At 38.1% G+C, this 24827-nt stretch overlaps 1 protein-coding gene across 8 annotated transcripts in view; it reads right to left on the minus strand.

The window, feature by feature from the left end:
- The window catches only part of RBMS3 (RNA binding motif single stranded interacting protein 3), a 1338119-nt gene that overhangs the window by 266837 nt on the left and 1046455 nt on the right, over positions 1–24827 (minus strand). For all 8 annotated transcript variants that reach the window (XM_058729653.1, XM_058729650.1, XM_058729649.1 and 5 more), the window contains exon 8: positions 5424–5581. In XM_058729653.1, coding sequence (XP_058585636.1) covers positions 5424–5581 — 158 coding nt within the window. The remainder of the gene's footprint in view (positions 1–5423; positions 5582–24827) is intronic.

Here is a 24827-nt window from a genome sequence, read left to right on the forward strand (position 1 = left end):
TACAGGATCATATATTTGCCTACAAAAGAAGCATTGGTATTTGCTTTGTGATCTTTTACATTCCCATCTTTTCATTATGCTTACTCTGAATCAAAGTTCCTCATATTTCAGGAGGTGGGAGCAGATAGGGAACAAGAAGTATCAGGGAGTAAAAGGTAAATCAATAAAATTGCTACAATATTCAACACTAAGAAAAAACACAGAAAGAATACTTGGAGCCTGATTCTTAATAATTCTGGTTTTTAATGATCAGGCTGGCATCTGTCTGCCTATAACCACAATTATTTATTTATTTTTTACTTCATGAAAAGAAAGAACTGAAATTATTTAATTGGAAAACTTGTTCGTTCAGTATGGAGGGGGCAGAACACAGGGCTGGCTGCCCATATGTTAAAAGTCATTCAAACAAAACTCCATGAGAATCAAATTAAGAGTACTGAGGAGGGGTGAAAAATACTGCAAAATACAAAGGTCTCTGTGCTCAGCAGTCTCACGCTCTTTAGCTCACCAGGGGACAGTAAATGCATTTCTTAAAGAGGTTCTATGTTCCCAGATGTTGAAGCCGGATTAATTGTGAATGTTTACCCCCCATCCCTTCTGCACTTTGGGTCATTCTTCACCGGCCTCACATAACACTCTCTCAATGTGATTTTTGTTAGACAAATGGTCTCATGTTTCTGGGAATGGGAAATGCATAACGTGAACACACAGTCATGTCCCTCTAGCCTCAGGCTGATTTATGTGCTGATCCTCACCCTGGAAGGCAAGGTAGTCTGTTGGCACCCGTGAGCTCTGCAGCAGTGGGTCTGACTTGCCTGACTGTCAGCATTCCCACCATAAACTGCTGTTTTTAGAGGTTTATGACTTGGCTATAAAATGTTGCCTAGAGGGCGGTGGATCTTGCAAAATTGTTTTAAGTTACAAGAGAGTAGAAAAAAAAAAAAAAGAAAACAAAAAAACCCCACAAACATAAAGAAACATAAAAAATAAAATAAAATGTCTGTAATTTCAGACATATATCTCATGCTTCTGGAACTTTGAAAAGGCTATAATTGTGCTGTCTGTGCACCCTACTGGCATTCAAATCTATGCTTTGAAGTTCAGTGTTTTAAATATAAAATGAAGATACTACCTTTACTTTGAAGAGATGGTTATCAAAGCAGATTAATGTATAGCTTGCAAGTATAATAATAATGGTGGGGGGGAAACTTTCTAGTTAAAGAATTTTAGGATCTCTTGCACATGAAACAAGGACCACATCTGGTGGTCAGAAGTGACCACTGGTAATATTCAAAATGAAGCCTTCTGAAAAAATTTATTCAGGTTATATAAATTGAGAGAGTCATAAATTCAAGAGATACATCCAATTTACCAGGCACAATTACATGACTACTGTTCTTCCAATCAAATAAGCATTTTCTTTTAATAGTGCCTGTGGCACTGTGAACTTTTAGAAGAAACAATTTGTAAATCAATAACAGTTGAGCTGATCTGACTGTAGTCTGCTCTAAAATTCCAAGACACCCATCTCAGAAGTGGCTTATTATCATCAAATGCTACCTCCCTGCAAACCCTTATAGTCAAAAACAAACAAAAAACAAAAACAAAACACTTGAAGTGATCTCATTTGTTTATCATCAAAAATTCACTGAAGGTCAATTATGTGTCAGACAACATTCTAGGTGCTGGGACAGGCATGAAGAAGAACACAACATGGTCCCTACCCTTGAAGAACAGGGAGGGAGGTGGGTTCATGACTAGTACATGTGAGAAAGTGCTGCAGTGTGATAGACGTATCAACAGGAATCAACTCCATCAGAAGAATGAAGTCCAGCAGTTTGAGATTTTGCAGGCCTTCCAGAAGATTTAAGAACCAGTCCTAATGCCCTAACGCTATGCTCTTCCAAGTTTAGAGAGCACGAGAGTCACCTAAAACATCGATTGTCAAACCCCAACCAGCCCTGCTCATTGCTGATTCAGTAGGTCTGGGATAGGGCCCCCAAATTGCATTTCTAATAATTTCCCAAGCAATGCTGAGGTTTCCGTCCTGGAAACTAAACTTAGAGAACCACTGTCCCAAGGCATCCATTGCAATATAATCCATTAAGTTCTCTCACTAACTGTGCACTATCCTGGGAAGAAATGAGAAAGCAGTCACTCGAGTCATCTCTGTTTTGTGGTTCAGAGACAGAGCTCCAAATGAGAAATGGTGGCCAGAAAAAAAGGGATATTTAAAAAGGAGGAGGGGCGTCTCTTGATTTCGACTCAGGTCATGATCTCAGGGTTGTGAGATAGAGCCCTGTATCAGACTCCATGCTGAGCACGGAGTCTGCTTAAGATTCGCGCGCTCTCTCTCTCTCTCTCTCTCTCCCTCTCTCTCTCTCTCTCTCTCTCCCTCTGTCCCTCTCCCCAACTCATGTTCTCTCTAAAAAATAAAATAAAATAAATACACACACATATATAATAAAAAAACAATAAATGAATAAAAGAAGGAATACTTGTGCAAGAGTTAATTTGTGAATGATCGTGCTTATTAAGGCAGTAGCCACAGTGATTTGAGAAAATGCAGAGCAAATGTCCAAGTGTGAGGAAAGAGGAATTTGGTCAGACTCACTTACCTATGATATAGCTAAGATTATTTTCTCACGTATGCAAATTAGGTAAATTATGTGGGATCCTGCGCCTTGGGATTTCAAGTCTAAGACACACGGAGAATGAAATACTGACCCTTCACCAGTTTTCTGGCTTCTTACAAAAGAGGCAAGGCCATAGTTTCTTTTGATTTCTTAGGAATAAGAAATCACTGCCTTGATTTGAACCTATGTTTTCCTTTTCAGTTCATGTGCTAACTTTCTGAAACTGGAAAATACCATGATTTAGAGTGTGGAGACCTGAGTCTCAGTATTGGAATGTGACTGATAATTCATATTCAAAGCTTAAAGTTTTAAAATGCTACTGCTTGGGGTTTAGTCACTGGGGAACTCCACAGAAAGGTAATTACGCTAACCACCCTCCACCCATCCATCCTTCCAACAGTGAAAAGGAAATATGATTTACGCAAATGTTGAATCCAGTGGGTGAAGATACAAATTAAATAGTGAATTTATTATGGTTTTGATAAATTTTATTTGGGAACACAACTCTGACAGGAGCTGTGACATGACCATCTAACTTTGGAGGCTGGAGTTAGAGGTCAGTAAAGGGTTCTTTGAAGAAAAGACATTTAAGCCAGTATCTGGAGGATAAATACGCGGAAGCCAGGGTAAGAGTCACGACAAGTGTAACAGTCAAGAAGGGTTTCTTGTGCCCAGCATACAGGGCAGGAAGAGAGAAGGCCAGGAAGTTGAGTGATGTCATGGATAATGATGTCAGGAATGATGTCGGCAAGGCTGGGACATCCAATCGCTCAGGCCATATGGAGGGATATATGGAGGCCATATGGAGGCCCCTGACATGTTCATATCTGTATTTTAAAGAATCATTTAGAACCTCTCTATGCAAAATGCCCCAAAAGAGGAAAGCTGCCTTCAAAGCGGGCATAACAGAACAATTTAAAATTCCCACTTTTCCTCAGTCCTAAAGAAAACAAAACTTTACAGGTTTTTACTCTTTTATGACGCCATATACTATGATTATAGTTTTGCCTCTTACAATGTACATTACTGGCTTCTGCACTAAGAAGAATACTCTTCACTGTAAGCAAACCGAAAGCATATAGGAAAGACAAAAGTGAGAGAAATGATCAGCCCAATCTCTGGCTTATACGCTGAACTGTGCCTCCCCCTGAACCAATTCCTATGTTGAAGTCCTAGCGCCCAATAGCTCATAATGTTACTGGATATGGAGATAGGGCCTCGTAAGGGTGGCTCCTCATCCAATCTGATTGATGTCCTTTTAAAAAAAAGAGAGATTAATACGTAGACACAGAGGGAAGACCATGTGAAGACAAAGGGACAACAAGGTCATCTATGACAAAGCGAGAGGTCTCAGCCAAACCTGCCGGCACAATGATCTTAGACTTCTCTGGCTTCTAGAACTGTGAGAAAATAAATTTGTGTTGTTTAACCCACCCAGTCTCTTGTATGCTTTATGGCAGCCCTTGCAAATAATACACTCTGTACCGAAAGCCCCTTGTTAAAAAAAAAAAAAAAAAAAAGTCACCATAGGAGCTTATACACTATTCAAGATTCATTACACTGGCAAAATTCAGAGCCTCAGGCAATGTGATTAGCTCTGCCTAGATGACGCAAAGGAACAGTTACGAACGATCTGGAAAAAGTGAATGCCGCAAGGACACATTCAAGTCAAGGAGATTTTCTTCCCTCTGCTTCCTTGTCTTCAAATCATCATGCATCTTGTATATCTACCAGTCTACTAGAACGTGGTGGGGAATCAGAACTTTAACGCATGGTCCATGACTTCTACGAAGTCAAGTTAGACATCAGTTCACAGTTAATTTCCAATTTGTTATCTTTCAAAGTGGGTTAATAAAAGTTGGTTTGCAATGGCATTCCACATAATGGCAGGGTTCGTTATAAAGGGACACACCTGTCTACAATGGGCTGACTTCCAGATGACACGAACATCCATCCACTCATCCATGTGAAGTCAGCTGGAGACCCATAAACACACCAAGCCATGGAGACACAGCTCTTACTCTCATTCTTTGTTGTTAAGCAGTTTCTTTCTCTCTGAGGTTTCTTGAGCTTTGTTTTTCATGAAAGCACAGCAGGTACAACCATTTTAACTCTATTCCTGGCTGAGATCTTCTTTTGTAAACATTCCCTTAAAGTTAAGATGAAAACTACTTTTCCTTTTCCGACAACGAAAAAAGTACAATATTCTTTCTTCTGTGCTGTGTAAAACATCAAAACCACACAGCTAGGGCCTCTTAGATGCAAATGCCCTCCTGACCCCCCCTTATTTTTCTGGGTTCCTTGGGACTTTCCAACAATTCCTGTTTCTCAAATTCTTTCTTCTCTTCCTTCTCTTGACTGAGAAATTCTATCGTCTAATTCTTTGGAAATCAATGCAAAAGCATTTGGATGCTTTGTTCACCACATGGGCTCTTTAGCTTTGGGGTACTGGGCATTTATTACCACTAGCAGAAATTGGCAGCATCTGATTTTGCTAATCTACAGGCATAGAGAGAACTGGGAATTGGGTATGCATATCATTATGACCCAAGACACATATAACCATTCTATGTACATATTTTAGCAAGCACAACATATTTATAATTACAATGAAATTCTTTGGAGCGAGGCCAAGATACAGAGTCGGTTTGAAAAGCTCCTTTTTTTGGAGAGGGGGGGAAGGGGTAAAAACGTTCTATTGCTGTGGGCCTTATGCTAGAAAGGAATGGAATTAAAAGGGAATCATGAGGAAAGACAAGTAACACACGCACGTAACAAGTGTTTTACCTGGCAAAGCCAACGCCTCTGCTGACTCCATTAGCATCTCTTAGTATTCTTGTGGAAATGACATGTCCAAAGGGTTTCAGCATATTCTCAAGCTCCTGCTCATCCATAGAAATGGGGAGATTTGAGATGTATAGGTTTGTTGGGTCTTGCTCTTGTTGCTAAGGGGAAGAAACAAACGCATTAAGTTCTGAATATTGAAAAACTTATTCCACAAATGGCTAAACTTTTGCATGAACGGCAATATAGATGCCAATCTCCAACACCCTCTTGAATGTTCGTTTTCTAAGGGTGCTACCTCTTTTTCATGAATTCCCTTCCCGTGGAGTGTTTCTTATAGAAACAATGTCATAAATGAAAACCAAGCTTTCTATTCAGCCTCCTTAGAAACGAAAAACAAACTTTTCTTGCAAATGAACTAACGAAATGTGTATTCTCTTTGATTACCACTAACTACCACTGTTACTACCCCTGGGTCAACCACCATCACCACTAGTTACTAATGTGGCACTCAGTGAGTGCTTACAACAGGGCTAAGCATTGTTATTCACAGTTAATGTGCATTATTCGAATCAACAATAAATATGATTGCTACCATTCTGCAGATGACAAAATTGACCCCTAACTTGTCCAAGTTACACAGCTGGTAAGTATCAAAGCCAGGGCTGAAATGTGGGGCTATCACCAAAGTCTATGGGCTATCACCAAAGTCCATAGGCTTCACTGTTCAGCTGCCTTCCTTCCACTAGACCCATGGCTGCGGGAGGAGGGGAGTCACATCAGCCTCAGCATCATTGTGGAATTTGCTAAACATGAAAATCCTCAGGGCTTACCCCAGAACTACGGAATTAGAAACTTTGAGGGTGGGACAAGCAATCTGTGTTTTGACAAGCCCTCCAGGTGATTCTGATGATTGCTCAAGTCTGGAAAATGCTATTCTACACCATACATGAATATTTATATATGAATGAGATAATGATGTCTATCATTTTCTAATCCAACAGCAATAGTGCTAAATAAGTTTCTTTAATAGAATGAGAACCCAAACAATTGCTAGCACTATCTCCATGTGTATGGACGCTCTCTATTTCACACACTGAATTAATGTTGGAATATAATTGTATATACGTTTCAAGATAAAACAACTGTAAACCTGCCATATTATAACCATTAATATCAAAATATATCATATATTTAAGTGCACCATTACATTTTAACCAAAGCAACAACCTTAACTTCAAGGATAAGTGAGATTACATTAGAAAAAAAATCCAAAATCTATAGGAAATGACATTATGTAATCATAAAACATCTTTTGTGAAGAGATACCATATTCTGTAGAATATGTGAGGTTTTAAGCATGATGAAAAAAATACAATGAACAAGATTCCAAGTATTATTTCAAGTCAGAAAACCAGTTTTGGTATAAAACAAAACTATTGTTTTTAGTCTTGTTTTTTGTTTTATTTGAGAGACAGAGAGAGTGTGAGCAGGGGAAAGGGGCAGAGAGAGAGAATCTTAAGCACGTTCCATGCTCAGCATGGAGCCGATGTGGCGATTTTTCCCACGACCCTGGGATCAGGACCTGAGCCGAAATCACGAGTTGGACATTCAACTTATTGAAGCCACCTAAGCTACTGTTTTTAACTGCACTAAATATTCACACAGGTCATAATATTTTTATTAAGCTTTCAGACTAATAAGTTCTATCATTAGGTTAATTTTTTAAAACATGGTTTAGTTTCCAAGCTTTTGTATCACCATGGAAAATGGTAAACATAAACATAGAATCAATCAGAAAAAGACAACACAGCTTCAATATTTAGGAATAGTGTCAATGCAGAAACTATGCAGCTGTAGTCAGTCTCTCTTCCTCTCCCTCTCTCTCTAACACACACACACACACACACACACACACACACACACACACACACACTAGCGTGATCCTAGAGAGAAACAGAGATGATATTATCTGTTATTCATTCCTAAATGGTCATGATTATGTTTGTTTTTTGGTTGGTTGTTTGCTTTGCTGGGGTGGTGGAAAGAAAAAAGAAAATAAAAAGTCATGTGTCAGATACGTTAATAAAGAATCTTATGCACATACAATGTTTAAACTATTTCACTACCCACCATTTAATTTTAATCTTTACATCATCACTCCAAAGGTAGCTTGGCAAATATCATTATATTCATTGGATAATGAAGAAACGGAGCCATGAAGATTCATCATCTTGCCCAAGGACAATCTGATAATTAGTGACAGGGTTGGAATTAGATTTAGCAACCGGTTTCCTATCTTCCAGCTCAGTGTGTTTCTCACTAGCCCAGTGTTTCCCAAGCCTCAATCACCTGCATATTACCTGAGAAATCTTTGGCAGCCATGTACATTTTTTTATTTGCTTTCTTTAAACCAACATACCTTTGGCCTTAAATAAGTTCATTTAAAAAGTAATTTATGTTGCTACCAAACTAAAAATCTGGTATTACCTGGCATAAATAAATTACTGTAAGAACAGGAAACAAATCAGTGTTATTAAATTATAGCTAGATGCTGTTTGTTTGCAAAAGGCATTGACTCTCGTGATTGACTTTTTCTGTTACAAATGAGATTCGTAATTAAGACAGGAGTGACAAGCATGCTAACAGCAGATGGATTTTTTTGTTCTGGGAAGAGTCAAAATTGAGACAGAATTCCAAAAAGAATAATTTTCTCATGATGCAATTTCTGGACCCCACACACCTAGATTTGCTTAAGTTCCATGAGAGAGACATGTCCCACAGATTGAGAGTTCCGACATTAACCCTGAATTTCTCAAAGGGGGCACACGGTAGTCCCATGAATAGGTTAGAATTTGCCCAGTATTCTGCACCCCTTTGTCATCGATGAGGCTAAATAACCACAGCCAGCCAATCCACTATCCCAGGGTACTGTACAGACCTTTTCATTTTCTCTAGGCAAGAACATATTAGTTTATCCTGATGCAATTTCATTTCCAAATTCTCCAAGTGCAGAATGCAATGAAGCTTCTCAAAATCATGTGGGATAATCACGCAGAGCTTAGTTCATAAGGGGGTGGTCAGTAAGCTATTTTCTGAATCCAAATTCAAACAGCAAGGCTAACTCCTTAATTTGTATTCACAGAAAGAATATAATGTTGGGCAGTGTTATTTATTAAGTAATTCTGTCCTTTGAAATTCAGTATTAGTCTTGAATATATTTGTTGACTTGACAATAGAATTTAACTTCCGCATAAAATGAATTTTAGAGTAATACGTACACTCCTATTTTTACTTTTAATGTTATCTATGTATCAGGTTTATGTAAATTGATGGCAACTTTCAAAAGCTTCTTTGGCACTACGAACTACTAAAGAGCACCTGACTTTTAACTTTTCAGAAAAAAATTCTCAGGTGAGAATTGCAATCTAAAACAACTTCAAAAAAAAATTTTTTTTGTAACTTTTTAACTTAAATTTGCATGATCATTTAGTTCGAGAATTGACCTTAGGGGACATATTCTTCAATCTGATCATTTCATAAATGGCAAAAAAAAAAAAAAAAAAAAAAAAGCTAAAGGAGCAGTTATAACTTGCTCAAGTCCACCCAGCTAGCAACAGGCTAGAAATTGAACCCTGGTCCTTTTTACCTGGCGTGATGTCCTTACCAATTCATGACTCTGCCTTTTCTCTTAAGAAACAATGAATAACAGATAGCAGGTTGTAGTTCAAAGGAATTATTAGTACAGGCAAGAGTTAATACCTCTGAATTCCCTATTTTATTCATTTTTGCTTATTCATCAATTAACTTTTGCTATAGAATTAAGACTATCAAAAAAGAAAAAAAGTTCATGGCATTGGTCAGTATTTTTTACACACTCACAGAATGAATATTCTGCCATGTAAACTCATTTGTAAAAGTATATGACTACAATTCACACACGTATTACACTGAATTGACCAGGTCACCAAAAGTAACTCCCCATTTTTGGTCTGCTTCTACACCTTTTCATGCAAGGATTTCTTGATTTATTATTAAATTGATTTTATTATTAAATTAAATTATTATTTAATAATGAATAAATTAAATTATTATTTATTATTAAATTCATTTAATTTTGTCATGAGATTGTGAAACAGCAAAGTATCCTCTCCATTATGAATGAAAGCAGAGACCTGTCATTTCACTTGAGAATATGTAAATAATTCATTTTTTCCTGAAATGACTTCCTTTTTCTTGCATTTTTTTGTATATGTAAATGGCCAAAATAAGATTTATTGGCACTCATTGGCTCTTTAACAGTAAGACAACTTCAGAGTTTCAGAGCATTTCAAGGTGGCTAAGGGAAATGAATACAAATGGAGGATAATAATGGTTGCCCTTATCTAGATCAAAGGTTACATCTGTTGGGGAAAATCACCGTGAAGAAAAAATGTGATCACTGGTTGATCCATTAGTTGCACGTGGGCAGTTGGAGGCTCCTCACCCCCTCCCCTGTCCTTGGAATGTGGATTCCCCTTGCTTTCTCCACTCCCAGAGGCTGCTCCAAGGACGTAGCCTTGAGATAATGATGTGAGGATGAGACCATCTGGATGGTATGCGTGATTGAACCCAGTTAAGGCTTTCATATAAACTTTTCAGATTTGGCAAGTGGGTAGAGAGATCTAATCATTTCATCACTGCCCAAGGTAAGCCTTGTATGCAAGTTCCTTTTACTCATGAAACCTGCCACTTACCTACCTGACTTGACTCTTTCCTTCCATCTCTCCCCATCCTCTGAGTACTGGGACCAGTTTCAGAATACACCTTGGAAGCTCCAAAGGAGCTTGTAAACCAACAGTATCTAGAGCTGTTTTTGCATACGCATGATGGCTATTACATACACATGATTCTGAAAAAGGTAGTTAGTAGAACAAGACTTCAAAACTTAATCTGGTAACACTCAGACTTGATGAAACTATTTAAATATTTAGGAAACAGCTTTAGCACTTTAGACTTTAGAACAATGTTTATTAAGCCATCTGGGATGAAGACTGTTTTTATTTTCAATCTGTGATGGAGCAATATTTGTAAAATACAATAAAAATACGTTAACAGAAAATAAAATAAAGTTGAAAGGTATGCAAAATAAAGCTGCTTTCTATTATTACATTTGATAGACCAAAATTACATTTGAATTAAATGTTGTATTGATGTGAAATTGTTACATAAGGTTTTAAATGTTGACTTACAGTTTCTGTTACTTATTTCATTGTGAGCAGTACCATTTTGTGGACCAAACTTTAAGTAACAGTGTTTTAGGGGACTATGTTCCTTTTTTTCCATCACAATATAATACCCTATGGTTATTAGTTTTTGTTTACTTTGTATACTGTCAAGTCCTATTTTTAATCACAAAACTGTGTGTTACCTATTTATAGTCATTTTTGAACAATTACACAAACATGTCTCAAGATGAATTATCTGAAGCAGGGGTGACAGAACATCCAGAAATATCCTGAGGAAGTTTGAAATAACTTTAAAGCAAACATGTGACAATATAATACTTTAAAAATATGTTGGGAGGGATGTTCATACAGACTGAAAATAATAATATATTACCTTACAGAGAGCAGAGTTTCACAGTATTCAAAGTGGTTCAGGGTCATTTTATTTCATGTGGCCCTTTGTAATAATCCCAGGAGGTAGGAGAGGCAAGCAAGAGTTATCACCTCCTTTCTACAAATGAGAAAACTGGTTCTGATATCTGGGAAGGGTGACCAAGGTCACATGGCTTAGTAGGCAAATAAACAACATCATAAGTGGTACTTTCTGACTCTTGATCTCAGACACCAAGTCTGAGGATTGCCTATAAATACTGCAATTCAATGGGTCTCCCCTATAATAGAAAGGAAAATCAATGGGGAGACGAAGGAGAAATTGTTTTTTTAATGGAATAGTCTATTTTAAATGTTGTAGCAATTTAAAAGTTAATAACATAAACTGTTTTCTCTCACCCTGAAACAGAAGCAAGGAGTCAGAGCCTCCCATGTAAACAACCGGCCTAAAGGCATCAGAGGTTTTGGAACTAGTTTACCACTAACTTTGTATAAAGTTGTCTAGTAATATTCTCAACACGTTTGGTGTATGGCTGTTGGAGTTGTGGCACCTCTAGACAAGGCCTGGAGGAAGCCTACAGTTCTGGCCATATTTGCTTCAGTACCATACATGCATCTCCTGGTTATTTCACATGCCAACTTCCCTGTGCCACGGGGGGTGCAGATGGTTTGGTCAAACATTATTCTGGATGTATCTGTGAGGATGTTTTCTGGGTGAGTTTAACATTGGAATTCGTTGACTGAGTAAAGCAGACTGGCCTTCTAATGTGGGCAGGTCTCATCCCCTAAGCTGAAGACCTGAACAGAACAAAAAGACTGAACTCCTGAGTTCAGAGAGTATTCCTCCCATCTGAGGGCCTTCAAGCTAGGACCATTTAATTTTCCTGCCTTCAGGCTCAAATTGACATGATGGTTCTTCCTAGGTCTCAAGCCTGGTGGCCTTCACACTGGAACTATATACCCATCAGCTCTCCTGGAGCCTCCTGCTTGATGACTGTAGATCTTGGGGCTTGTCAGCCTCCATAATCATGTGAGTAGATTCCATATAATAAATACATACATACAACATATATGTATATGTTATAAATATGTATCTCTCCTATTGGTTCTATTTCTCTGAAGAACTCTAATACAATGGGTTAACTGTGTCAAATCTGTATTGCTATGAAACAATAAGGACACATGGTCAGCTCTGACCTTCACACTAGGACTTGTGTACTCTTTACTCACAGAGCCATGGCCTTTGAGAGAGGCACCGCCTCTCCCTAAGATAAGTGCTCCAGAATCCTACATCTGAGGTAACACATTAAAGAACAAAGGAAAAAGTAAAGAAGGTCTTCCAAGAAGTAGGCTTTCACCCCTACATGGTGGCTAATAAACCCTGTCCTGTTTGCTAAGTGGTGAAGGGGGTCACCCTGTGTTTTCAATCACCTTCTTCCTCTACTAGAAGAGAAAGGGTGATGTTTCTTCCCCAGTTTCCCATGGTGATGGAGTTGGAGGAGGATGAGGCATATCAGTTTTTCCTCCCAAGGCACCAATAACGACAATTTCCCTAAAATAAGAATCAATAAGAACAGTTTCTATAAGGAACACATGTTTTAAAAGAAGCACTTAATTATTTCAGATTTAATGCAAGCATAGCATTGGCAACTGGAGTTCATGTCCTCAAGTTCAGCTGGAGGGTTTAATTCTGGAAAACAAACTCGACAGAGGCCTGACTGAAACCATGCCAGGTGCTTAAGATAGCCTGCACCGCTGGTCATTTGCGCTATTCTTTAAGGCTTTTATTTCTAGATCAATTGAGCAGCCTCGAGTTGAGATGAGCAGAGAATGATTAAATGAGCCTCTCGAGTCTTTATGACTGAATTTGAATTACCTGTGGTCCTGGAACAGGTGGCCAGATTGGATTCCTGGCTTTCCTTGACTTCTCCCTCCACATGCACCTCATGAACTCGAGCTCAGTACCGCCCGTTATCAGCCCTGACGTGATGGTTTCTCCTGTGAGAAAATGCTAAATTAACATATTACAATATTGAGATCTCTCTATAGTTTTATTGTAATATATTACGGTATCACAAATATGTATGGTTTTGTACTCTGGGTCCTGACAGTCAGAAATGAGAACAGGAAACCAAACTATAGAGAACTACTCAATATTGTAAACAAATCGCACGGCGTTTTCTCAGAGTCCAATCCACCTCTCTGAATGGGTTCTCTGGGATGTCTATTATATCAGCCTGTTGTGAACTCTGGGACAAAAAGTCGTCGCTTTATTTGTTGACAGTGACGATGATCCTCTTTCAAACAACCGGAAGCATGGTAATGGTGTGAACATAGCTATACGTTTACCATGTTATCCTGTTACTTTCTTCTGGAATATCTGCCACAACACATATAAATAGAGAGCAGGGCAAACCATTTTGTATCTTCTGCCTAGGACGTGGCAGCTTAGATTTGCTGAGGCTCACATGAACACGTGAAATATACACGCATGTATCTCTGAGATGTAAAGATCCCAGGGATGTAGAGTTCCACTCGAGGGCAACCATTCTCATTGTATTCCATGTAGATGACAGCCCCAGAGCACAACACAAGCGGTCACTCTTAGAACTGTGCAAGAGTGCTTGCGTGGCTAACACCATGTCTAGGAAATTTTAGGGAGGCCTGATAAAATAAGGACACCCTGTTAAAGGTGAATTTCTGATAAATTACAAATAACTTTTTTAGTATAAGTATTCACACATATTGCATGGGGCACACCTATACTATAATATTCATTGCTACAAGGGATTAACATTACTATCATATTATATAAATTATTTGCTGTTAGATAGGATTCATATTATTACTATTTTATGGTAAAATAGTATCAAATATTTCCTTATTTATTGATCTATTAAAGTTTATTTATTTGTTTTTAGAGAGAGAATGAGAGAGAGAGAGAGAGAGAGAGAGAGAGAGAGAGAGACAGCATGAGCAAGGGAGGGGCAGAGAGAGAGGGGAAGAGAGAGAGAATCCCAAGCAGCCTCCACAGTGTCAGCGCAGAGCCCGGCGCGAGGCTTGATCTCACGAATCTTGAGATCATGAGCTGAGCCGAAATCAGGAGTTGGACACTCAACCAACTGAGCCACACGGGCACCCCAAGAATTTAAGGATACATGACACTAAAAATTTAGTACAGTGCCAGCTACGTAGGGGAAACTCAGTAACTCATTATTCTTTCTATAATTACGATTAAATTAAAAATAAAGAAATTTAGGACATGGCAAGAGGACAGTCACTAACTAAATGTAAATCATGTATATAAAAGAACAATTATTACTATTTAGAACCTGTCCCTCTGCATTCCTCACAGGTGCAAACTTACTAGACATTAAATTATGTGGAGGTGGGTATGTCCAACCGAAGGGGAGATCCTTAAAATGTGGCTACTGTATCAGCAAGAGAATCTAGAAATATATCATGGTGGGGAAGGGTGAACAGAACAATGCTCCTATCATTTATGAGCTAAAAAGATTAATGATTTATTACGAGGCTCATTAATCAAAATCGTATGGCTTTCTTTCTTTCTTTCTTTCTTTCTTTCTTTCTTTTTTTTTTTTTTTTTTTTTTTTAGGGAGCAATTCCACTGTTCAAGTCAATTAGCCCACCAAAGCTATTACACCAAAGAAGCTGGAATGTTATTCAGACTTCCCTGGGAGTATTTAGAGTATAAAATAAATGCTATTATTCAGAAGATACCAAATTGCTAAGCTTCTTAAATTCATACAATTGGGAACCTGCAGTACATTAAAATACTGAAACTCATTAAGAGTCTTTTCTTCCCAGCTTTAGAGTCATTGGCATTCTCAGCACAGTTAAGAACAATAAAAAGCTCCTGGCTTCCTAGGAAAGAGTGGCTTGCACTCCTCCAGCTCCACTTCAATGAATCACTGAGGCAGAACTGGTGCCCAGCCTTCGAGACAACAGCAGCTCCTGCTGGATTACCCTAACACTTGAATAGGACTGGAAAATGAGCTAACATGCTACATTAAGAGGAGAGAAAAGAGCAGTTAGCTTATAGCCATCATTTACCTTCGTTAGCGCTCTATTCAAAGCATTTGAGCATAAATATACAAAATGTTAGTAATGATTTAACTCATAAAATAAGAATCGATGAGTCTCTGCTTATATAAGTGAATGACTAATGAGGGATCCTTTAAGTAGAATGGAAACTAATAAATGTAGAAGGGATGTTGGAATTGCAAAATCACCACTCGGCAGTCATAGTAATAATAACTGACTGATCTAAGAATGATCAATGATCAGTGTTTGGCAAAAGATGTGAGTGAAAGTTTGATGAGAAAGAAGAAATGGACATAATCTCAAAGAACTTCCCCCTAATCTCAAAGACTCCCCCCACCAAATATTTATTAATTACAAGGGGAAAATAGTAACTTTTCCATGGAGGTACTTAGTAGCCATTACTTTAAATGATCAAAGTAGCATCACCAAAATGGGAGAAGTGAACACCACGTGCCTCCTCATATGATGCACTAGAAGGCATTCACTGCGGCATTCATTCCACCAATGCATGCCCGGACTCTACCCATTGGAAAACATCAGACAGACCCAAGTTGAGGGACATTCTATACAATAACTGGTCTGCAATCTTCAAAATGTCAAGACGAGGAAAGACTAAGGAACTATTCTACATTAAAGACACTAAAGAGACACAGTATGTAAATGTAACAATTGATCCTGGATCCCACCCCTGTAAAATGTGTGTTTACTATAAAGGACATTAGTGAGAATTGACTAACGTCTATTGATTAGACCTTTTTAGTGTATCAATGTTAATTTCCTGATTTTGATCATTTTACTCTATAAGCGTGCCCTTGTTATTAGAAAATACAGTTAAAGTATTTATGCATAATGGGGCATGATGTCTGTAATTACTCTCAAGTATTTTAGAATAATGAGAATAATATGTATATACTTATGGAGAAAATGATAAAAGTAAATGTGAGAGATGTTTAGTATATGGAAAATCTGGATAAGAGATGATACTACTTCTGCAGCTTTTTGCAAGCTTGAAATTATTTGAAAATAGAAGTTAAAACAACTGCAAAAATGAAATAAACAAGCCATTACTCTTGATAGCTAAAAGCCCCCCAAAATAAATATTCATCTTAAGTCCTTCACCTTATAAAAGAAACATAAGGCAGCACACATTCTTTGTCTTGCATTCAGACTTACTCCCTCAAGACAGAAAGAACAAAAAACATGGAATTCAGCATCTGTGTCCCTTGATACAAGGTGATTACCATACTATACACCTTGGACAGTGTCCATTTGTCCAGCTCATTAGCATACTTTTAGCTCATGGTCTCTGCTAAGAGTTTTAGTAATATATCTGCTTGGGTGTTTGAACAGAGACAATAAAGGTGGAGACTCAAACTAGATCCCAGGAATCTAGAAAAAAACAGTGCATAAAAGGAGAGTGAGATGAATTCACTTTTAAGTATAGACATAATTCTTCTCCAACACCACCATGCTTCCTAAGACCCTGACAGATTTTCTCCTCATTATGTAGCCTATATATGCAGTATCAGGATTATTTCCTCCTTCATACACACGAAACTAATGATTTTGAGAGTAACTTGTAATTTCACACACAACATGGGGTGAGTCAGTGGTCACTCAATCTGAATGATGCACAGATTAGTGAGGCATCTGAGGGCAATTTTGCCCCCAGGAGACATTTGGCAATATCTGGAAACATTTTTTTTTTGTCACAACCGTAGTGAGGGGGCTGCTCTTGGTATCCCACAACATACAGGAAAGCCGCTTACAACAAAGAGTTATCTGTGAAAGAAAATATCTGTCTGGCCAAGGTTGAGCATCCTGGTATCAACCCCTCTAAAGAGAAAAAAAAATGTATACATATACACATATGTGTGTGTGTGTGTGTGTGTATACACAATATGTATGTATATGTATACAATTATGTATATATACATAAAATATGTATGTATATACACAAAAATATGTATACATAAACACACGTGTGTGTATATACATGCACATATATATACCATTATTAGATATCTATCACTCTATGTTAGTAGATATTATATGTTTTATATAAATATACACAGTAGACTTCCAGCTTTGACTTGGTTGTTTTCATTAAAGAGAACTCAAATATATGCAAATGCTTAATTAATGAGGTAAAAATGCCTCTGTTTGTAGCTCGTATGCAACTAGTAAACCAAATACACTTTAAAATTGCATAAACGCAAAGTTGCATAACCAATACAATTTAATTAAAATATTAATTGAGTATCACGGATGATGTTGCTTGCAACGTGAATATGTTTTTGACTGCTGCGCATCAAATATTTTTGAAATTCATGGTCTATGTTCTTTTTGCCATGTGACATTGTGATCCTTCACCACTTCCTTGTATTTGCATTACTATAAAATCTTCATCTGGGCTTAGCTTGCCAGGCTAACAGCTTTCATGTGGCTTGAAAGCATCATTTACTGATTACATCTGCCTGGTTCTTTCCTCATCAGTCCCAGACAATGACAGTAGGCCTCTTCGGCACAATGTGATTATAGACATAAATACAGACACAGGCAGTGACATCAACTGGTCAGCCAGATGATCTCAAATATGCTTTCATAACCTTTTAAACTTAGAGCCATAGGATGGAAATCCCCAAGTTTGCAAATTCTCATAGGGAACTCATGAATCCTTAAGAATCACTTCCATGGACTTTGTTGAGAAAGATGCCAATACAAAGAAAAACCACCAGGGATTTCTGTGGCCAATCTGGTTTCAGATCCAGATGTATTACTTGCATATTAGCTACAGGGAAGCATATATATACATTCATACACACATCGTGTAGTTCTGGACTAGTGAGTTCACTTCCTTAAGCCTTTGTCTCCTCACCATTTAAAAGGAGGATACTGCTACCATAGAGTTAAGGTGAGGGTGTGGGTTACAAGGACACTTTATAGATGTTAGTATTATAGATGTTAATATCTATATCTTCTCCTCCTCTTAAGCTACCATACACATTCACTGGTTGCCTGGCTATATTTTCTTCTCAAGTAAATGAGAAACAAAATAAAATTAAGCACTTGAGGAGGCATGTAACCATCAATTTTAGAAGCCTATATTAAAGAAAGCACTAAATAAAAATGTACCTATTTACAGGTAAAGGTATTTAATTTATTAGCTATTCTGTGAAAACTACCTTATTTAGCATACAGCAAATCAGAAATCAAAGAAGACAGGTAGAAAATGGGCAAGAGAACAGAAATCACAGCTTCCTTTTATGTTTTTTTTTCCCATTTCCATCTTATTGTGAGCATTTTAAAAAGCGCCAGATTATGACTGACAATGGTTAAATATGATCAGATTTACACAGAGAAAGGATTGATGAATTTCAAATTAACTGAAAGGAAAACATTACAAAATCCATAGAATTCAAAACATTTTCCAGGCAGGTGGAAAAGCCAAGTTCCTCAGGCAGGAAAGAGCTTCCTCTTCATGAGGTCAAGGAAACAGGCCAGTGGATGGGACACACTGAGTAGGTAGAGGCATGAAAGGACAATGTGAAGGTATGTTGGGGCCATCAGTTGGGCACTGTAGGCCATGCCGAGCTGCATGATGGGAGCTGGGATCATGTTCTTATGTGTAGTGGGAAAGCACTGAAGAAGGTAAGGTGGGAGTGGGGTGGGGAAAACATGACCTGATTTGTTGAAAAAATAAATCTGGAAGAAAATGGAGAACTACGAAATAGGGTAGGGTTCCCATTAGGTGGGAAGCTTTTGCAATAGATCAGGAGAGTGATTATGGACACAGCAGTGGAGATGATGGTAAAGTAGGTGGTTTAAACAAAATCTGTTTTTAAGGTCAATTCTATATACTTCTGCATGGCTGCAATATGAGGAATATGAAAAAGGAAGATTCAAGGATTATCTCAGGGTTTTGAGATTTGCATCTTCACCCGCAAAATTACTATTTGTTGTGGAAGAAGACATGGAGAGCCAAATCTGAAGAAAGAAATCTAGAACTCTCTTGGATACTTTAAGTTTAGATATCTACTTAGTTTCAAGAGTAGTGATGGTGTACAAATATAAACACCCAAGAAACCTGGAATCTCCTAAATCCAATTTTATAGACTAGCATGGCCAAGCACATTTATAGAACTAAGAAGGCACGAAACATATTTTCCTTGCAAGCAAAGGAATGCACACATCCGATCATAAAATATTACTTTAGAATCCAAGGCATCTGAATGATATCCGTGCCCAAGATTTTCTCGGAGGACAGAGAAGACTTGCCCAAGCTCCCAAATCAAGTCTGGAGCTGGAAATTAGATTCTCCCAGCTGCTGATTGAATATGTCTGTCTTTATGAAAATTTTCCAGACTCTTATAAGGAATATTTTCACAATGCACAAGTTCCCTTCAAATTATTTAGTTGTGGAACCTTGTAGTCAAAGCATGGCTTGTGCATCAGCAACCGTTGGTGGTTAGAAATGGAGAAAGTCAGGTGCTACCCCCGACCTGCTAAAGCAGATCTGTATTTTAACAAGATCTGCAGGTGATTCATGTGTACATAAGAGTTTGAGAGGCACTGTTATAGAAGTTAAATCACTCTTGGATTTAGGGAGGATTATTTAGCAAACCTCTAGATTCACACAGTAAAATGAAGACAAATACTGGCATTGTTCTCACTCAAATGATCCATCTAGCCTACTCTAATATTCAGTGAGAAAAGTGCCATTGAAAATAACAAAGTACCGTGGGCATGAACCGACTTGGAAATGTATCCAAGGTACCTTGCTGATTTTTTTTTAACAAAGCTAGCTAAAGAACAGTATGCAGGGCAGGATTGTAGGTGATGCTCTATGGTCATAGGGCTCCACAGCACATCCCCTCGGCCCATCTGACTACAACACATCCACCTGGACGTTCACAGGCACCACTGCCAGTCCCATGACAAGCAGGTGCTGAGGGTCTTGCCACTCTGCCTTTTCCAAAGCTGCAGAAGGCTGCTCAGTGCACATAGGCATAGCCCAAGGTGCAGGGTAGTTCACAGCCTGGGGACAAATTCCAACCAATGGGGTATGGAAGTTGAACAATAAAAGCTTCAGCCTCCTCATCTGATGTGCATTCTACATGGTTCCTCAGAGTTCTCCAGCGAAAATGAGCTCCAATCACCAAAGTCTGTTTATTAGAACATCCCTTTTGGACTTTTCTCCCATCTCCAACTCATATTCTTCATTCCTTTACTTCTATTTTCTGGATCACTTCCCAAGTAAACTAATGAAATCCTTGTCTCAGAATCTGCTCAGGAGGAAGGAAACTAATGCTATGTTTAAAGTGTATATAATACAGGGGCATTTGGGAGGCTCAGTCGGTTGAATATCAGACTCTTCCCTTTGGTTCAGGTCATGATCTCATGGTTTCATGAGTTCAAGCCCTGTGTCGGGCTCTGCACTGGCTGCCTGGAGCCTGCTTGGGATTCTCTGTCCCTCTCTTTCTCCCTCTCTCTCTCTCTCTCTCTCACTCTCTCCCTTTCTCTGTCCCTTCCCCACTCACACTGTCTCTGTGTCTCTCAAAATAAATAAATAAACTTAAAAATATTTTTTTAAAGTGCACATAACACAGATATGTTACAGACACAAGCATACAGACAAATGCATGTCTATGCACGGGGAAAGATGAGGAGACTTATCTAGAAAAATGATGTTGGTCTCCATGGGTAAATTTATAAGGGGCTCACATTGACATTTCTGTAGCATTATGATTACTATTATTTTACATTGGATGCTATTTTGCTAAACTTAAGAAAAAGGGAAAAATGGAAAACATCAGGAAGGGGCCTGTACAAAAGACAGATAACAAAATCCAGTGCATATAAAATTATATACTAAGAGCTGTCATTTTTGACTGTCCCTCTGTGGCTTTCCTTTCCCAAGAGAATCTGAGTGGTAACGACAATGGGTTCCTTCAGAAAGAGTAGTTCTTCATCATTTTTATGAATTTTTTGCCCTGAAAAATACAAAGTGTCTATGCCAAATTTCAAAATCAAGGATCCTGAAAAGACAGTGTATAATGAAGAGATCTAATCAGGTTATTATCAATTTGCCATGCAGTGAAATCATTTTTCTGCCTCTCTTCCTTCACTTTTGAAGTCTGCACTAGAATTACCAATTCTCAAGGTTATTGTTCATGAGGTGAGTGAGAGCACTGTAACAGTTCAAGCCCCACATTTTTGTGTAGTCTTAATGGGTCAATGGCCTCATTACCATACACATTCAAGAATGGTGCTAACTTCTCCAGAAATATGAAAATATTTTTCAAAAATCAGCCATGTAGTAGTTCTAATTTAAAAGACACCAACCCAGATAGATCCCAAAAGCTGGATCTCATGATTTTGTCATAATTTTCATTTTAATGCTAGTAATTTAAAATTCACATTTGAGGAATACATGGGGTGGGGAGGAGGGCAGAAGACAAAGGAGAAGTGAGAATGTGATTCTTACAGAAATGAAGGCGTAAGCTTCGTACAATGCATGACAAAGGAAAAGAATATTGACTGGAAGTGAACAAGCCTATGTCAAAAACCAAACTAAACCACAACTATAATATCAAAAGAACAGTGTGAATGATGTGCACTGAGTAACAATACTAAGGATGACTACACTCTATTAAGCTCTTCCTTTGTGTTGAGCACCATGCCTTGCATTATCTCTAACACTTATATTTAGCAGTCACAGTGGGTATTATTGTCATCACTACTTTAAAGATGAAAAAATGGACACTATGTGTGGGTAAAGGACAGATCTAAAATCACACCGTGACCAGAGTTAAGATTCAAACAAGACCTGGGACTCTGGAGTCAAAGCTCTAGACCGATAGCAGATTACCACCAATCACATAACTTGTGCCAGCTCAAAATATCCAAAAACATGTGCCTTAAAATCAAGTGCTATGGCTGAAATGAAAAGAAAAAAAATTATATGCGTGAGATACACATATATTGATAATCACTTCTTGGCTTACTATACCAGCCATAAACATGACTTGCCATGAGAGAAACAGATTAGGAGATACCGATCCATATTTTATTAACAAAACTTCAGCAAACCAGAAGCTACTAGGACATGTGGAACAAAGAAATTAATGAAAAGGAAACACATACCTACTTTTTTGGCCTGCTACCATCACAGAATAGTACTTAAAAGCAAAACTAGAAAAAAACCCTAAATATCCTACAAAATGGGAAAGCTTAATTTACTATATTTCCATAAAATGGAGGAGCTTGTGGTTATTAAAAATGATTTTCACAGAAAGCTTTGATAAAAGAAAATATCAATGTCATAAAGTTATATGGGGAAAGCAGGCAAAAAACAAAAAAAAAATGTGTTGGCACATCACACATTTGCACAGAAAAGAACCAGAAGAAAACATCAACTTTTTAATAATGGTTATCTCTGAGAGGGGGCATCAATAACACACTTGCTTTTTCCTTCTTTCTTACTTATCTATGGTTTCGAATTTTTTAATATAGAAAGGATAAGATTTGTCACATTACCAAAATAACAAACTTAATATAAATTCAGAACTGAATTTCTCTGTTGTTTGTTTTCAGAAAGCCATGGATGACTCCTTTGCTTTTCAAGAACAATGCAATAATCAAATATGTTGACCCAGTTATCTCCGTCCGGATATCTTTATTCTCGTAGCTGTGTGAGGATGTCTAGAGGATACGCTTCCAGAAGTCGAATAATTAAAGGGAATACAGATTTAATATGTTTTAGGTAATCCCCCCAAGTTTGTATCAATTTATACCTCTGCCAACTGTATTCAAGTTTCATTTCCTCACACGTCTACTCTATCAGCATGACCCATCTTTCTAATCTTTGGCAACCTATTTGCTGAATTTGAGGGGCACTTAAGACTTCTGTTCTTAGAGCCATTGAAATTCAAACATTATATTTCAAGATCCTTATTTTTATGTATGTATGTATGTATGTATGTATGTATGTAAGTAAGTAGTATATGGATGCATTTATTTTACTTCATAGGAATTATAAGCCAGAACAAAAGATGAAAAAGCATCAAAGGGTATTCAGACTGGTTTGGGATTTGTGCAGGGGAAATGAGCCTACATCGAAGAAACAAGCACAAATAGGATAAGGCGTCCGATGCAGTAAATTGAACAGTTCCTTCATCGAACACTTACAATGCCCCAGCAGGTAGTATACCTGCAAAAGAAATGATTTGTTACTAGAGAGCTGAGATCATGGTTTTACCTTTGACCTTGAGACTGGTTTTTCGCTTCTCAGTTAACAAGTCTGTAAAACAAAGGCCGGTGACAGAAACCGCCACTCAGCAGGCAATGATGAGTAAGGAATTTGCACACAGAATGTACAAGGGGCTTCTCCAAGGGAAGATGGTGCCATCACAGCGCAGTACAGAAATGTGTCTTAGTCACATGATTGGAAGACAATGAGCACTGATTTCAGCAAAGTAACAGCAGGAAGACGCATAGTTTTAGGATGATCTACACGGCTTATGCTATAGGTAGAAATTTTGGAAAAGTGTGGAAAGTAGAGCTGCGAGGAAACACAGTATGGCCTACAGAGAAAACAGGGGAGTTGAGTTAGAAACGCTCAGTTTACTACTTGACCAGTTGCCCAGTCTCTCTGAATTTCATCTGTCTCAGCCATAAATGAAGCTCATTCTACCAATATCACGGAGCTGCTGGGTGAGACAGGTGAGGACATTTATGAAATACCCGTGAGCACAGTGTTTGACATATATGGGCAGCTCACCCAGCCCCTGGATTTCACACAGTTTCCTTAAAGAAATAAATGCTTGACCGGAGGCCATTATTTTACAATTCACAAAGGACAGGGAAATCACCTTCTGGAAAATGCTCTTGAAAACCAGCATTTCAAACAAAACCACTAATTGGGCAGATGTAGTGTGGGTGGGGGTGAGGGACACGGAAGAATGGAATTATCTTCAAGAAGTTATGACTTTTAATTGTTTTCCAAAAAAAAAAAGATTAAAACAATTCGCTATTATCTATCTGATGAAATGACACAAGATCCCCTTGTATTTTCTAACATAGAAAATATACAGAACACCTACCTAAATAAACAAACCTAGCCCAAGGAAGAAAGATTTGCCTTAAGGCTATAACTTCTGCTATATTTATCATGGGCTAAGTTTCAAAAAAGAGCCTATTCAATGCTGCCCCCATTTCTTCAGAGCTATTACCTGAGTGCTTGTGTGCATGTGTGCGTGCATGTGCGTGCCAAAATACCTAAAATTACTTTCTATGACCTAATCCTACCTGACATGTTGAATGGAAAAAAAAGTAAGATAAAGTAACCTGCTAAATACACTTCATCTTTGTGCTTCTAGGAAGAAGAGAGCTGAATATCCATTCTCAGCTATACCTTGTGTTCCCTCCCCCACGTGGTATCCCTACCAAGGTTATCTTACCAAATCTCATGAGTTTAAAATCCAACCCAAAGTCCACCTCCACTCCTGTCCTTTCCTTTCATCTCTAGACTCCTATCCCCAGCCACCTACTGAACATTTCCATTTGGATGTCTCACAGGCTTGAGACATACAACTCACTCCTGCCCCAGCTCACTGCTTCCCAGCCCTCCTCACTTTGTAATGCTAACTCTTCCAAGGCTCAGGTGACAAAACTTGGAAGTTATCCTTGACTCTTCCTTCTTTTATCTTTTGCATTCCATCACTGACCCCTATTAATTCTACTT

This window comes from Neofelis nebulosa, chromosome 5 (assembly GCF_028018385.1).
Source record: "Neofelis nebulosa isolate mNeoNeb1 chromosome 5, mNeoNeb1.pri, whole genome shotgun sequence".
NCBI classification, from domain to species: Eukaryota; Metazoa; Chordata; class Mammalia; order Carnivora; family Felidae; genus Neofelis; species Neofelis nebulosa.